Source organism: Vidua macroura, chromosome 10 (assembly GCF_024509145.1).
Source record: "Vidua macroura isolate BioBank_ID:100142 chromosome 10, ASM2450914v1, whole genome shotgun sequence".
NCBI classification, from domain to species: Eukaryota; Metazoa; Chordata; class Aves; order Passeriformes; family Viduidae; genus Vidua; species Vidua macroura.
This window is the reverse complement of record NC_071580.1, coordinates 24,393,414-24,409,864: the sequence shown is the minus strand read 5'-3', so window position 1 is coordinate 24,409,864 and position 16,451 is coordinate 24,393,414. Positions and strand designations below refer to the sequence as shown.

At 50.2% G+C, this 16,451-nt stretch overlaps 1 protein-coding gene across 1 annotated transcript; it reads left to right on the top strand.

The window, feature by feature from the left end:
• Window positions 1-13,814: 13,814 nt before the first annotated feature.
• Window positions 13,815-15,419, top strand: LOC128812408 (transcription cofactor HES-6-like). Its single transcript, XM_053986788.1, has 4 exons — window positions 13,815-13,874; window positions 14,276-14,371; window positions 14,520-14,598; window positions 14,974-15,419. The coding sequence occupies exons 1-4, from the start codon at window positions 13,815-13,817 to the stop codon at window positions 15,417-15,419; spliced, it is 681 nt and encodes a 226-aa protein (XP_053842763.1).
• The last annotated feature ends 1,032 nt before the right edge of the window (window positions 15,420-16,451 follow it).

Below are 16,451 nucleotides of genomic sequence, written 5' to 3'. Positions count from 1 at the left end.
CCCGTCCCCCCCGCCCCGCGCTCACGGCGTCGCACCGGCCCGGCCCTCCCGCCCGCGCTTCCGTCCGCGCCGCGGCGCCGCAGCGCCCCCTGCCGCCGCGGAGGACCGAGAGCGCTGCCGAGCCCGCCTCACGTTTTGGTCATTTCCTCGTTTTATTGTTCACGGTGCTTTTGGTCATTATTGGTGTCACAGAGCCACCAGGGTTGGAAGAGACCTTTCAGATCATCCGGTCCAACCATCCACGCACTGCCACTGCACCCCTAAGCCACTAAACCACATCACCCAGCCCCAGGTGTAGATGCCTGTTGAGCACCTCCAGGGTGGGCACTCCACCACCTCCTTGGCAACCTGTTCTGATGCCTGACCTCCTGAACAGGGAAAAATATGTTTATAATATTTAATCAGATTCTCCTGCCTCAGCTTAAAGCCATTTCCTCTGGTCCTCTCACTGCAGATGTGGCAGAAGAGACTGGCCTCATCTCCCTACAGCCTCCTGCCAGGGAGTTGTACAGAGCAAGGAGGTCCCTCCTGAGCTCCTGGAGACTGAACAACCCCAGCTCCCTCAGCCACTCCTCATAAGACAAGTGTTCTAAACATCTCCAAACCTCTCACAAGCCTTGGTGCCCTTCGCAGGACACGCTCCAGCACCTCAATGTCCTTTTTAAAGTGAGGGACCCAAACTTGCACACAGAACTCGAGGTGCAATTTATTCCTTTATTCTTTATTAGTAGTTAACTGCCTTTGTAATTACTATTTAAATTTTATTTATTGGTATTTGTTCATTTGTTATTTGTACTTACCATTCTTTTCATCATTTTTACCCCCCTCTGCCCTGCCCTTTTGCAGACCCTTTACACCTTCTGTAGTGTCACAAAACTTCTTTTCCATGCCATGACCCTCAGGGCTTCAGTGTGGGGCTGGAACTCAGCATCGTGCCTTGCACATGGTCTGATTGTCCTGATGCATCAGGTGCTGGTGATTTACAGCCTGGAGGTCTTCTGCAGTCCCCAGCACGGCATGGAAGGACTCCAGAGTGGTTTTCTGTCCCTGTATGTAATACTCATCTATTACTGGCACTGTGGCAAATGCAAGTTAGCTTGGATGGAGAAAAGCCCACACCTCTCCCAGCATAGATCAAGTTGATATTGTCCATTAGTGCGATATAATACATTTAAAGCAGAAAATACATTTTTAATGGCACAAGTCATGAATTTCTTACAAGCCACAAGGTGAAACCTGGCCCCAGGAGATCTGATGCAGCACCGGCATGCAGCCATGTGGGACCGGCTTTCCCAAAATGTCCACAAGCTTCTAGTGAGCCGACAGCTCCTATCTTCAGCTTCATCTTGATTACATCCACATCCCTCTGCTGCACTTCCCTGTCTCACTGCTGGGGAGGGTTTGGGTTGGGTTTCTCAGTGTTCTACAGCAGTGCAGTTCAGCTGCTCTGAACTCCACACTTCACAGATCCCTGGCTGGCGAACCTCAGATGTCGGTGGGCAGAGCTGCCTCTTGACCTCTTGGGGAGTCTTCACCAGCTGTGTGCTACAGCTCAGACATGGAAAAATGCATCTGAGCACACTTGCAGCCACCCCAGCATTCGACAGCAGGGGAGCACAGAGGGGCAGGCACTGGGTGGTGGGACCGGGCGGCTGCAGTAGCAGCACTGGTTCCACAGGATACTGCCCTGGACAGGTACCGCGGGCTCCAGGTCCAGCCTGGCACCATGCTGGGGCCGCGGGGCGCTGCCCAGCCAATCCTGCCACGCTCAGCACCCCAGGGGACAGGACATGGGCATGTAAACAAGTGTGTGTGCATGCATAGCATTTATTTATATCTACCTCCTATTTATTTATTAGTATTTATTATATGTATTCCTAATATTTATTACATTTATTCCTGATATTTATTATATTTACCTCTTATATTATTTATCTCTACCTCAAATATTTACTTGGTGTTGTAGGAAGATGTAAGAGATGCAGCAGCACTGGACCTGAAGCAGGAGGGGTCGTGGTGCCTGTGCAAGGTGATGGGACCTTGACTCATGGCATGTGGTCAGCAAAATTTTGGCAGTTCATATATCCCACTTGTGAGCTGGGAACAGTTGATTTCAAAGCCAGCATGGAAAGGGTGTGTATATCTGAGTTCAAATGGTTAACCCATACTTAGGCTAAAACCATTCAAGTTTAAACATAATTATCAGGGTACTGAGGAGAGAGGAGAAGGAGCTAAGGTGAGCACTGTTAAAGGGATTCAATATCAGCTCCTGGAGAATAGACACTACTGCTTTACAAATGACCATTGGAAAAGAGATCACACCAGAAATGGGTTCAGTGCAATTGCCATCCCTGCACACTGCAGAGAAATCCCTGAGCAGAGAGAGCATGATTTTCCTAAACTCTTAGAAGCAGGGATTAAATACAGCATGTGAGAGAGCTCCTTGCACACTAATGAGTCGCTAATTCACAGTCATTACTGAGAGATCCATTGTGAATTAATTAATTCTTGCAAGTTAGGTAGTGAGTAAACATTAAAAAAATCCAAGTAACTTCAGTGGGGAAAAAAAAAAAGGTATTTAGAAAGGCAAGCATGCAGGTGCTTTGCTTAGGAAGGACAGAGCTGAATGGGATCCTGGGGCTTCTGCTGCTGGTGGGAGGCCCAGGGAACCCTACAGCCCAGCTCTAACTCCTCCCATCATCATCCCACACCAAAAACCAGCAAAACTGCAGAAAAACAATATGTCAGCCTGTGAAATTACCCCTCCTTCAAGCAGCTCCATTTTGCTGCCCTCTTTTCTCCTCTCAGCCCTTACCTCGCGCAGGGCAGCCATTCTCTCCTGGAGTGCCATGGCAGCTCTGCGAGGCCGGCTGCCCTCGGCTCTCCATAAGACCCTGTAGCCATTTCCTGCTCTATCTTCTCTTTTCAATGGCACACATGTGCCCTTTCCCCTCGTGCCTTCCCCTCCTGTCCCCACTGTCCTGCTGTCAGCCGGCCCCAAGTGCCCCTCACGTCCCACGCAGGCCCTGAGTGCCTCTTGTGCCCCACGCAGCGTGTCCCACACAGCGTGTCCCACAGAGTGTCCCACGCAGCATGTCCCACACAGAGTGTCCCACACAGAGTGTCCCACACAGTGTCACACACAGTGTCCCACACAGAGTGTCCCAGAGTGTCCCACACAATGTCACACACAGAGTGTCCCTCACAGAGTGTCCCACACAGAGTGTCCCACACAGTGTCACACACAGTGTCCCACACAGAGTGTCCCTTACAGCATGTCCCACATAGCGTGTCCCACACAGCGTGTCCCACACAGAGTGTCACACACAGCGTGTCCCACACAGAGTGTCACACACAGCATGTCCCACATAGCGTGTCCCTTACAGCGTGTCCCACACAGCGTATCCCTCACAGTGTGCCCCCAGCCCTTGCAGCCGGCCACACACTTTGGGGTGTCACTGCCCAAAGTTTTACTGGTGGTGTCACAGCTGGAGCTGTGTCACACAGGTGTCACAGGTGTCCAGCAGGAGCCCCGTTTGTACAGAGCTCCAGCTGTGCTGGGAGCAGGCAGGGAGCCCTGAGGTAACTCCGGTGCTGTGGGTGTGTCACCCACGCCATGGGATGGAGGGGCTCCGGATCTCCATGGCCTTCTGACACAGATCATCTCAAAAAATACTCTGGCTCCTCTTGGCAGCTGCCTGGAGGAACACGCGAGCAGGGGAGAACAGAACCAACACCCAGGAGATGCTTTAACTGGGCATGGACTGGTGTGAGTCCCAGAGCAGAGCCCATGTTCCTGGCTCCTGACAAGGTGCTTCAGGGCTGAAATATTAGAAGTAGGGACAACTGCAGTTATGCTGAATTTTTTCTGTTTAAAGTTCAGCAGAAGAAGAATCCTGAGCCTTTCCAAGGACTTTGAACCAAGCTGCAGTGGCTGAATTTAATCACTAGGTTTCACAAGTGCCTCTGACAGTTCCTGAAACTGCATTTCACCCATTACTGCCTGGAGACATTTGCTGCAGACTCCTAAAGCTTTTCTCAAAGAAACATCTGTGGGTGAAAGTTTTTTTACCTTTCAGTTCATTCAATTATTACACAATGAGCGGACTTACACCCCCAAAATCCTATTTACAGTAGAAAACACAATTAAATGTAATTGCCTTTCATATCAGTTAGGAGGTTTTTTCCTCCTGGAGATTCCATTATTTAATCTTTAATTCAAGGTTCCATTTCAGAATTAGAACACATTTTAAAAACATTATAGCAAACTACAAGAACTAAGAGTTAGCATGTAAACATTGTCAGAAAAGAGAAAATAATTACCTGGAAAATCATAGAAAAAAAATCAGGTGCAAATCCCTTTCCTGGAGAGCCAGTCATTTAAATAAACTTTTTATTACTGTGGAACAATTGAAAGTTATCTGTAAAGCACAACATCCATTCCAGGGAGGATCTACTACTAAAGCCAAAACCAGGTTTTCATCAGCACTGTAAACATGAAAGGAAGTAAAAGAAGTCACCCCAAGAAACAGCACTACTGTAAAATGTACTTCCTGAGCTAAAAACAAAAAACAAAACACCATACACAAAAAAGCAGTCAAATACAGCCATTAATTCAATAGAACTGGAAGCAAATACAGTAAGAATCCCAAATCATGCAGAAGGACACAAGGCTGTGAACACTGCTGAAAATGACTGTTGGGTGATTATTTTTAGATGCTTTCCCTGTTCTTTTACATTTTAAAGAAATGACAAGGTGACTAACTGGGTTCATATTTAAGTAGTGCCTGTTAAACTTTGAAGCTCACAGCCTCTGGATAACACTGCTGTGCACTTGCTTATCCCTTTACCCCTTCAAAGGGCTTTGCAGAAACTAATTAATTAGCTCTTACAGCAGAAACTTGTGAGGGGCACGGGCTTAGTGCTGCCCTTCAGATTGATTCAGGCTCAGCTAGCACAGGAGCCCTTGCCACGTCACTTGACAACACCAGCAAATACATGTACGACCTTTCCTGAGACTCTCTAACGCTCCTCTGCGCCTCTCCTCCTGCTCCTGATGGGACCCCTGGCTCCCAATGAGGAGAGAACTCCAGAGCTCTGCTGTCCCAACCTTCAAAGGCAGGCACTGCTTTGGAAAAGGGCTACAAAACTGTATCTTCTGAATATTGTCTGTGTGCAGGTGTGAGTACATGTGTGTACACATGTGTGTATAGACACACCTGGAATGGGGAGAGGGTGTGAAACATCATCTTTGAAATGCAAAAAGAGGGGATGAAACATCATCTTTGAAACACAACAAGAGGGATGAAACATCATCTTTGAAACACAACAAGACACCCAGCTGATCACAGGTATTATTCTGGAAAACTCCTTGGGGAACTCATCTGTCTTGTGGCCTCTTTTGCTTTTTGACAGAGCAAACCCAAGGCACAGCTCCTAATGTTAAAAATCAACAAGCAAGAAAAAAAGGGTTGTGGCAGTGGGGGTTTCGTTATTATTTTACACAGCCTCGTTATGGAGGAGCCAAAACAAGTGCAAACTCTGCTTTTCTTCTTCCCATACCAGCCCACAGAGCAGCACCCACCTTCTCACAGCTCCTGGTTGCTCTACATCTTGGCAGGGCCATGGTTTTCCTACCCCAAGGTGACTGTGCCCCAAGAACTAGCAGCACTTCCTACACCTTTTGGGTCCTCCACAGCAATAAGAAATGCTCATCCCTGTAATAAAGGAGTGTCTCCTAGATATACCTGAAATGATGGGGGGGGGGGGGGGGGGGAAAGTAAAGAAATTGAAGAGTAGAGTTGGTTTAAAGCAGGCAGTATTCATAAACAAAAACAAAATAGTATAAAACCTTTCGCTTTAATTGGTAAGAAATTAGTTACAAAAATAGAGATTAAAAGAAAATCTTAGAGAACACCATGAGGCTTCATAGAGAATCCAGGATGGACTTGGCTCACACAGACCAGAGACCCTGCAGCTCATGCCTTCCCCTCCTAAACCCTCCTGTGTTCCACTGTCACAGCAGCAGCCAGGCTGTGCCAAGACAGAACCACAGAGTGCCAAACACCCAAGTGAGTGTTTCCCCACTTCCTTGGGTGCTGCAATCCCAGCCCTGCAGCAACAGAAGCGGGCAGCAGGTCGGGAATGCTGCTGGTGAGGGCAGTGCCCCCCTGGGCAGCCCAAGGGCCCAGGACAGCACGCAGGTCACTCCTCCTGCAGAGCACAGCCCGTGGCTGGCCTGCTTGCCCCATTCCTGCTGACAAGGTGTCCTGTGCCAGGGGCTCAGGATGTGGTGACAGCACACGTAGACACACAGACTATAAAAAGCAGGCGTTGGCGTGTGGCCAGGCTGGCACAAAAGCCACATTTACTCACAGAAGAGATATTTTTCTCACAAAGATGAATCTTAACCCACATCGCTCTGCAGCCTCAAGAACTGAGAAGCTAAGAAGAAACAGGCAGTGTGGGAAGTGCAGAGGCTGCAATGTGGGGTGTGCAGGGCTGGGGTGCAGGGTGCTGAGCCTGGGGGTCCAATGTGGGGGAGTCAGGCATCCATGCTGCTGTCAAAGTGAAGCTTACTGAATAAACCAAGCATTTGCTCCATTACAGATCAGGCTTGTTATCATGTGACATCTGGTAACATCTCACACACACAGAGCGTGAGAACACCCAGAACTGCTCTCCTGAATGAAATAACTCACCCAGAGTGTGAGAACACCCAGCATTGCTCTCCCAAATGAAATAAGGCATGCTGCATAAAGAAAGTTCAAGTATTCTCCTTGAATGGTCCCTCAAAGTCCCCTATGCTGTCCTCATGAAGCTTGGCTCTTCTGCCTTGTACCACCTTAAGGGAGCTCTGCATCCAGGTCTCTGGTCTGTGTGAGCCAAGTCCATCCTGGATTCTCTATGAAGCCTCATGGTGTTCTCTAAGATTTTCTTTTAATCTCTATTTTTGTAACTAATTTCTTACCAATTAAAGCGAAAGGTTTTATACTATTTTGTTTTTGTTTATGAATACTGCCTGCTTTAAACCAACTCTCCTCTTCAATTTCTTTACTTCCCCCCCCCCCCCCCCATCATTTCAGGTATATCTAGGAGACACTCCTTTATTACAGGGATGAGCATTTCTTATTGCTGTGGAGGACCCAAAAGGTGTAGGAAGTGCTGCTAGTTCTTAGGGCACAGTCACCTTGGGGTAGGAAAACCATGGCCCTGCCAACATGTAGAGCAACCAGGAGCTGTGAGAAGGTGGGTGCTGCTCTGTGGGCTGGTATGGGAAGAAGAAGAGCAGAGTTTGCACTTGTTTTGGCTCCTCCATAACAAGGCCATGTAGAATTCAGCACAGGCAAGGGGCTAACCCTTACAGCCTGCCACCACCCATGCAGCTTATCAGATTTTCTGCTTCCTATAAGGCGCTTTTGGCCCAGGAGCTGTGTTTCAAGCACTCTGTCTGAGAAGCAGCAGATAAGATTTCCTGTGGGGCCTGGAGCGCTGCTAACCTGCCAGGCAGGAGACAGCTTGAGCAATGGCAAGAGCATCAGCTGATCCTTAACACGAAGGCTGGATGGGGGTGTGTGAAAGAAAAGCTGAGAATTACTCAGCCGCTACCAGCCTTGTAATTATTTCCTATCCCAGGAGCTCATTCCCAAAGACGGTAGAGCCAGCTGGTACCCAGGAGGCTGAGCTGGGGCCAGAGAGGTTTGGTGCACTCGGTAAAGGAGATGGATTTAGAGATGTCAACAGAATTTCCATGTGTTCAGTGCTACTTTTGTAGCTGGGCTTTCTCTGTGATGAAAATACTTCATGTAGCACTGTCCAATGCCATGTATGACCTTTCTCTCTCCAGCTGTAGCAGGAGAAGCAGGTGAGCTCCCAACTGCACTCCTCCCCTGCCCACACCATGGTGAACTCACAGGCTTTGATAGGCCACCACAGACATCAAACTCATCTGCCAGATGCCCTGTGCCTCTTCCCTGCTCGCCACAATGCTCATCTAGCCACAAACCCCATTGCCTCCCAGCCCTCTGCCAAAAATGGGGACCTGGTACACACAGTGTCACTCCATCCCCAAGGATCCCAACACAGAGGGTGTCTGGAGCAGCCTTCCCCAGCACAGCCATGGCTTCCCTCACTGCAAGCTCTGATGGTGATCTTGGACCCACATTCCATCGTGAGTGGTGTCTGCTCATTGGGACTGTGCTCTCAACACAGCAAATGCTCTTCCCCACATCCCAAGAACAGATAAATCATCCTTTGCTTTCCTGACCAACTCATTTCCAGCACCATCCTGTCCTGAACGGGATGCAGGACACAAGTTCCTGCTGCTAACGCCGCTGGGCCACGGCAGGTAGCCCATTCCAACATCCTGAACTGAGGCCAGTCTGGAGAGGTAGCCCTGGTGCCCCCGGGCCATCCAGCAGTGAGTAATCTCCGAGAGACTGCGGCTGAGGTGCCTGAGTGCCGGGAGCCAGCCCGCCTGCCCAGGCACCGCCTGCACCCTCCGGACCCGGCCCGTCCAGTCACCGCGCTGGCACGTCCTGCTGCTGTTCACCTTCCTTCCCGACAGAATATCTCAGCAGCAAAACAGCCCTGGTGAAGCAGGGCTTCAGCACGGGCTGCTTGGGGGTTGTGGCTACTGAGAAACATGCAGATGTAAACATTTTGAAGGAGAGCTTTACTCCTTTTAAAACCTCAACCTTGAGCCAGAACCAACCTTCTGAAAAAGCTGGACAAAACCCTCTTTATTCAGAGTGAGTAAAGCCCCTGTAAAGCAGCCTCTCCTTGGAGAGTGTTCATGGTAGGGGAGGCCTGGAGCCCGAGTCGAGGGAGGGAGCACAGGGTGCAGAGGGTGCCCCGTGGTTGCACATCAGGGCAACCCACAGCCTGTGCTGGCAGCAGCCACTGTCCCCACCTTACCCTGCCCACTGCCCTGCGCTTTGCTCCTTGCTTCCCAAAGCCCACATCATGTGGTGAAAGCAGAGCTGCTGTCAGAAAAGCAGCCCCAGCAAACCCACGGACACCTGGGAGTGACGGACTGGCAGGACCCTGGAGCAGGACCCTTTTTCCTGCCTCTGACAGCACTGCTGGGGCCAGGCACCCACAGCCCCACACCCAGCCAGCAGACACACCCCAGAGCAGGTGCAAGCAGTCTGGGGTCAAATCCAGCCTGGATGATCTCCAGCCTGGAAAAAAAAGGGGGATCAAACAGTCCTTCTGTGACCCACAGTGCAGATTGAGCAGTGCTCAGGAACATGCCCAGCTCTCCTCCTACTCTCCCACAGTAAATCCATCCCTGCAAAAGGCTGAGCTGCCTTAACGAGGCCATTCATTAACCAGCCAGGGCATAAGTTGGACTTGGGGTTGCCTCAGTACTGCACAAGCCTCCTTGTTAGCCCTGTCAGGTTCTGAGTTGGTGCCCACAGAATCACCCCAAGCTGCAAGAGGCAGGAGGGACCAGCCTGGGCGGGTGCACGGGTCTCTGTTGACGTGCAGCATCCTTCTGCAGCGTGGAGCTCCTCGTCCAGCTGAGATGCCTCCTGCTTCCCAACTGCCATGCAGAAAGGGCTCTGCTGGCAGGAGGAACACAGCTGACACCCCCAGCAGGGGTTTGGGCTCCTTGCCCCCATGCTTGGCCTCCAAAGAAGTGACACAGCTCAGCTCAGCTGGCTCTCCCCTCTGGCCCTGAGCAAGGAAGAGGAAGAGCTGTCCTGGCACATGGCAGCCTCGCTGGCAGGAGCAGCTCTGCCCTGCCCAGAGCCCAGAGAAAATGGACTAGGATGGAGATAAAGAAGGTCAAAATTTGCAGGAATTAGAGAAACAACCACAGAGCTCCTCAGCTTTAACATTAAACTGGAATTAATTACTTTCTTATGTGAATTCTCTTGGCTCAGCTGCTTTTTCTCTGGGCTTCTCACTTGTTTCCTACAAAGTGCTTAAGCAGAAATATTACCAGCTTTCATGGAAAAATCTTATTTTATTCTAAATCTAATTATTTTATCAGCCAGAAAGAAGGGGAACGAAAAGTTCTCTCAAAATTTTTGCTGTCATTAAAATAAACTTTTTTTCCTACCAAAGTCAGTTTTACAAGGCTATTTCAACTAGATGTGGTCAATAGGATTGGAGCACTATTATTATTATTATTATTATTATTATTATTATTATTATTATTATTATTATCTTGGTAGAAGCTCTTTTTTAAAAGCCTAATCAAAGATACCCCTGCTCTCCCGCAGTCCCTCCTCTGGTGCTGCCTTGTCCCGAGTGTGGGACAGCCCTGCCCATCCCAGGTGCCCGGCAGGTGCTTGCCCTCCATCCCCTCTGCTGCTGCATGGGGCTGCAGAGCACCTCAGCAAGGATTGATCCCTGGCCACAGCTCCGTGCTGGATGCCCCAGAGGGAGCACAGGGGACAAAGAAGGGACACTCCACTTGCAGCCCGGTCAAATTCCCTCGTCCCGTGGCCACCGGCTGCCCCCAAGCCCTCCGTGGCGGGGCCGGGGGCTGCTGACCATTTCTGTGCTGGTGATTAGATTGTTCACGGCTCTCGGGTCTGTTTGAATCAGCGCCTTTGTTCGGCGGCGCTTTCCCACGTCCCCCGCCCGCCCGGCAGTCGCGTGTCCCGAGTCACAGAGGAGCCCCGGCCGCGGCTCGCCCAGGAAAGTCCTGTTCGGAGCAAGACATCTGCGCCGGAGGGAACCTGCCAACATCTGCCACACTTTCCCCCTCTTCAGCAGCCTTTCTTTCCTTCTTAAATACTGCAGGAACAGATGTTAAAAGTTGTTTTCTTTCTCCGGGGTGTGAAGTGTAGACAAATAGCAAAAAAAAAAAAAAAAAAAAAAAAAAAAAGAGAAAACTCGAAGCAGCACTCACCCCTCTCTCCTTTTCTTTTCTTTTCTTTTCTTTTCTTTTCTTTTTTTTTTTTTTTTTTTTTTTTTTTTTTTTTTTGGAAAGACCAGGAAAAAAAGGAGGCTTTGTTTACAAAGCAGAATCCCCTTTTCAGTGGAACCTGGCAGTGGCAACGCAAAAGGAAAGCGGGAATTCGCAGAAAGCTCCTGTAATGCTCATTTGCATGGGGCTGTTGGGTCCCTGCAATCCCCGGCACAGATGTCAGCCTTGCCCAAAGCCAGGGCAGCTCTCCCGCCCGCACCCCCGCCTCCGAAATAAAGGCTTTTGCTGTGACTGAGAGGTGTAAAATAACTGTTTACAGCCAAAGCTGCTCTTCTTTTTCACTGCGGAGCTGTCTTACAAATGAACCTTGAAATGAGCTCGCCCGCGGCAGATGCCCCTGGGCAAGCCAAGGGGCTCAGATGCTCGGCTGGGCTGGGCACCCGGGGCCACCCCGCTGCCCATGGCCTCCCCTCCCAGCTCGGTGTCCCCCTTGCCATCGCCTCGCTTGGTGGTCCCCTGGAACAGCCCCGGAGCTCGGGGCAGCTCGCAGGACAAAGGGGGCAGGAGGGAGGGCGAGGCAGCAGCCAGAGCAGAGGCCAAGGAAGGGAGAGAGGGTGAGGAAGGAGGTGCTGCCATTCTAGACACTGAGAGATCTTTCCTGGTGGCACCGGGGGCTGGCCAGCCTCCGGGGCCACCAACATGGGGGCACAAGCTGCACCCCGCAGCAGTGCCAGCAGGCATGGGACATGCTTTTCAGAGCTTTTAGGTAATTCTGGATTTGCTGACACCCCTGCTGTGCTCAGCACCTTGGGAAGGTGCTGGTCTCTGCACAAGGTGGAGGGAGATGGGCAGGCACTGCCAGCTTGGGCACAAAACACAGAGAGTGCTCTGTGCCCCATGCCCCAGCCCAGCCCTGCCTCCTCCAGGCCGAGCTGCTGGAATAATGTGGCCTCAGCTACACCTTTTATAAATATCAGCAGCAATCCATTTCCTTGGACTGGAAAAAGCTGGGAAAACCAAAGGAGTCTTCACAGGCGAGGAGCCTGGGCTGGCTGATGTGAGGGCCTCCTGCACAGGGTGGTGGGATCTCCTTTTGCTATCTCTGAAGACAACACACCAGAGATAAGAATTCCACCCCTTTACCTGGCACAAAGGATAAGTTATGAACCTTCCCCTCCCAACCCTCCTCTCCCAGCACAACCACCACCCCAGCTCATCCCAGGCCATTGCCAAAGTAGGGCACTTATAAAACCAAGTAACTGCATCCCAGCTCTGCATGTGACTGACAAACAGCCTCGGCCTGCCAGGTCCCACGGCTGGAGACATGTTTTGGTGATGAGCCCAGGCAGCAGGGCATGCAGACGTGCTGCAGGTATGTTTGCATTGACACACAAGCAAACACACTCACACCCACACGGTGCTTGAGCAAGGAACAACGTCCTCGCTGCTATCACTGGGGAATGTCCCCACCCAGAGCTGGAGGGGCAGAGGGCTCTGCAGCCATGGCACCATCTATCTTACAGAGATGTTTCTTTAAAACACTTGTGGAGCAAATCTGTTCCTGTAGGTGTACTAAAGACCTGGGTACTTCAAGCCGAAGTAAACCTATGTGTAGCCTGCATTGTAGAATGCTGCTGTTATTTTTTATTTATTTGAATACAAATATTTCTTTTTCCCGGGAGCTGGGAAATCCCCCCAGTGCGTTGGGAGGGCTTGCAGTGCTTCTGAACTGCTGCAGCTGCTTCCTCTCCACTTCAATAAGGTGATAGATTCGACACCAATCCAAAGGGCTTCACCTGTGGGACTCAACAGGACACTGCCAAATCCTGCTCATTAGCAAAGCAGCTTCAGAAAGCAAATGCAAGGTCATGAAAAACGCCTTCATACTGTCCCCCAAACCAGGCAGGAGTGAGGAAGTATAAAAGTTCTCACCCCACACCAAGTCTCCTCAAAAGGCCCCTCATGCCCTGCCCCAGCATTCCAGAGCATCAAACAGACAAACCCCCTTCCTCACAAAGCTACCCAAGCCTCGCAGCATGGGGGAAAAAAGCCCAAAGAAATAAAGCTTCCACAGGACTAACTCAGCTCTAGGTTTGTTAGCGTCTTCAATATTAAATTCTGCAGAGCAGCCAAAAACTAGAAGAGTTACATATTACCTACAATCCACCCAGGTGCAACAGATAATTCAGGTTCCCAGGAGGTAAATAAAGTTCCCATGTTTTCCATGTTTAGAAATACTAGAGTATTTCTGTGATTGAAACAACCTTCCTTCGGGTGTCTGCTGTCAACAGTTTTTAATCGATCGTCATTTCCTTGTAATAATAATCCCTGGGAGCAGGAACTCCTAGCTGAAGTACTCTATTATTAAATTAAGAGGCTGTTACAATGATGTGAAACGACTGGGGTCAGGTTAGCAGGTAAAAACAGGCATCGCTTCAAGAAGATAGAGGAGAAGAAGATGAGGAGAAGGCATTTTCCCAGGTGTAATTCAACCACTTCCCGGCTATTGTGTCCCTCCCTGGGAATCTGTGCAAATTGAGCGAGGAGCCGTGCAAGCTGCTCCGAGCGCGCCCATTTTCCTTCCCTTCTTCCCGAACAAAGGATCCCTCCAAAGCCCAGCGTCGGAGGCTGGACATCTGTCGCCGTTTGGGGGGGCCGGCGTGGTCATTGAAAAGAAGCAGTGACCTGTCAGCTTTGATTGATGGCCACAAACCTCCGGGCTCGACCCCTCGTGTGGGAAAAGAAGTCCCGCCAAGGAAAGTTGCCTTTCAGATGCTAATTTGGGGTTATAAATACAGCCGAGGAGCAGCGGAGCAGCGAAGAGCCCGTCTGGAAGGGGAGCGAGCCACTGCCCGAGGGCCTCCTTCCCTTCTCGTCCCATCCCATCCCATCCCGTCCTGCCGGAGCCGGGCCGGCTGCCTGGAGCAGGATGACTGCCGCGGCCACCACCGGCACGCACAAGGTCGCCAGCACCAAGGAGGAGAGGAAAGTAAGTGTCCCCTGAGCTGGGCATGTGAAGCCGAGCCACTGCTTCCAGGACACAGGAAGGGGACAGCACTTTTTCTCCCATTAGAGAGATGTTTTCTCCGAATTTAACTCATGCGGGTGTTTTTCTGCTTCCTTTCTATGCCTTCTCTCTGATTTGATCGTGTGAAATGAGTTTCTGTGCTTGAAATGATTGGAAGTGGGAGAAGGGAGAGGTGATGCCACCTCAGGGATGGGCCGTGGCTGGAGCTGGCACATGCTCCATCCACATTTTGTCCCTGCTGAGCACTGTGTCACCCTGCTCTGGCTTCACACAGGGGAGGGGGTCTCTGGCATTGCTGAAGTGCAGCAGGGAGAGCAAATGAAAATATCAACTCAGTTTTTCCTGCTCCTTTTCTTTGCCAGTTAAGGAAACCCCTCATTGAGCGGAAGCGAAGGGAAAGGATTAATAACTGCTTAGACCAGCTGAAGGAGACTGTTGTGGGTGCATTTCACCTGGATGTAAGTGCTCATTTTATGCTGCTTTTTGTCCTTCTGCTGGTGGGAAATTGGGTGGGGAGGGGGAGAAAGGGAAATGCCTCATCTTTAGAGCAACTGGGCATGGTGCAAACCCCTCTTTGCCTTTAATTGCTGCGTTCTTCCCTATCAGCAGTCTAAACTGGAAAAAGCAGACATCCTGGAAATGACAGTGAAGCACCTCCAGAACATCCAGAGCAGCAAGATGATGGGTGAGTGCCCGGTCCCTCGCCCTGTGCCCGGTCCCTCGCCCGATGCCAGCGGGTTTGATCCCCTGGCAGCCTGGCACAAGCACCTTTCGGACCGGCCGAGGCCCCGGCTGCCGCCGAGGTTTGGCTGTCTCCACTAGATGGGGAGATGGAGCCGGGCACTGCTTCATCCACGGAAGGCGTTTTTTCCTTCCAGAGCCGATTTCTGCCTTTTGGTGCAGTTTGGCCCCGGCGCCGGGCAGCAGGGCACAGGGATCACACCCCGCTCACCTCCCCCCCGCAAACAGAGCCTCTCTAGAGCCCAGTGGCTTCAGCAGTGAGCACCGCGGTCACTCTTCGCCCGCTCACCAGCCTCCCTTTGTCTCCTGTCCCGCACAGCTGACTCCAAGGTGGGTCTGGAAGCCCAGCAGAGGTACAGCACCGGCTACATCCAGTGCATGCACGAGGTGCACAACCTGCTGCTCACTTGCGAGTGGATGGACAAGAGCCTCGGGGCGCGCCTCTTGAACCACCTGCTCAAATCCCTGCCCAGGTCTGGGGAGGACACCTGCAAAGCAGCGCTCAGGTCTCTGAGCCCGTCTCAGCAGCCTCTCCTGACGCAGAGAAGTCCCCTGAGCCCTAAGGGCAGCGCTCGAGGCACAAACCCGTCACAGGAGCGCCTCTACCCTGCGGAGAACAAGCAAGCTTCCAAAAGTTCCTTCCAGCTGCCCTCGCTGTCGCTTTTCAACCAGGCTGATGCTGCACCTCCCAGACAGGTTCTGCAGCCAAATTTTTCCCATAACACCCCCAGAATGGGGTCATTAGATATGTGGAGACCGTGGTAAAGTGTGTTTTCGATTTTTGTCCTAACCTTAGACACTCTTACGTATGTATCTTATAGATATGTTTCTTTAAAACACTTGTGGAGCAAATCTGTTCCTGTAGGTGTACTAAAGACCTGGGTACTTCAAGCCGAAGTAAACCTGTGTGTAGCCTGCATTGTAGAAGGCTGCTATTATTTTTTATTTATTTAATACATGTAAATTATTGTCTAGAATCCTCTTGTGCTCTTTAGTGTATAATAATTATATAGTTTTCTTGTCTTACATTCTAAAATAATTAACTTTCTATTAATAAAAATACAAGACAACAAGCAACGACCCTCTCTGGCATCAAATTTACCTTCAGATCTCACATAAGCCATTGAGATCCCTTTGTTGGATAAAAGGGTAAGCGACTGGTCTCTTCTGCTTTTTATTTTTATTATCATCCCTGTGCAGCGTAGGAGATTCCAGTGTTGAGTCCTGTAAAAGTGCTGCAATGTTTAGGAGGAAAAAAAAAAAAAGAGAGAGAAAGGGAGAGACTTGGTCTGGACTTTTTAGGCTGTTTAGAAATTCTCTCTGGGTTGCTCAATCTTTCTGTGCTGTTCCCAGCCTGACATTGCTCTTGAGCTTGTGAGTACATATGTGTGTATATATATGTTATATATATATATATATATATATATATATATGTATGTATGTTACATAGAGTTATATTTAGGGATTTTTTTTTTGTTTCCATAACTAAAAGTTCTAAATAAACCTTTTGAAGATAATGACTGACATTTCTCCCAGCCTTGTCCCATGTACTCTGAATAAAGGGTGTTTGAGCATCTGCTTTTATTTGCTTCTTTCACAAGCAGCTTTTCCTCCATGCAGTTGAAGTAGCTGGTTTGAGGGTTGCCCCTGATACTTTGTAGGAAAGCAGCATTCACCACGCACACAGACAGCATTACCTGGATCACAGGAACACTTTAGAAGTTATGGAAAGTTAGGAAATAGGGAGCTGGGTTTATCAGCCTGGATCTGATTTAGCTTTTACTTTTAGATTTATGT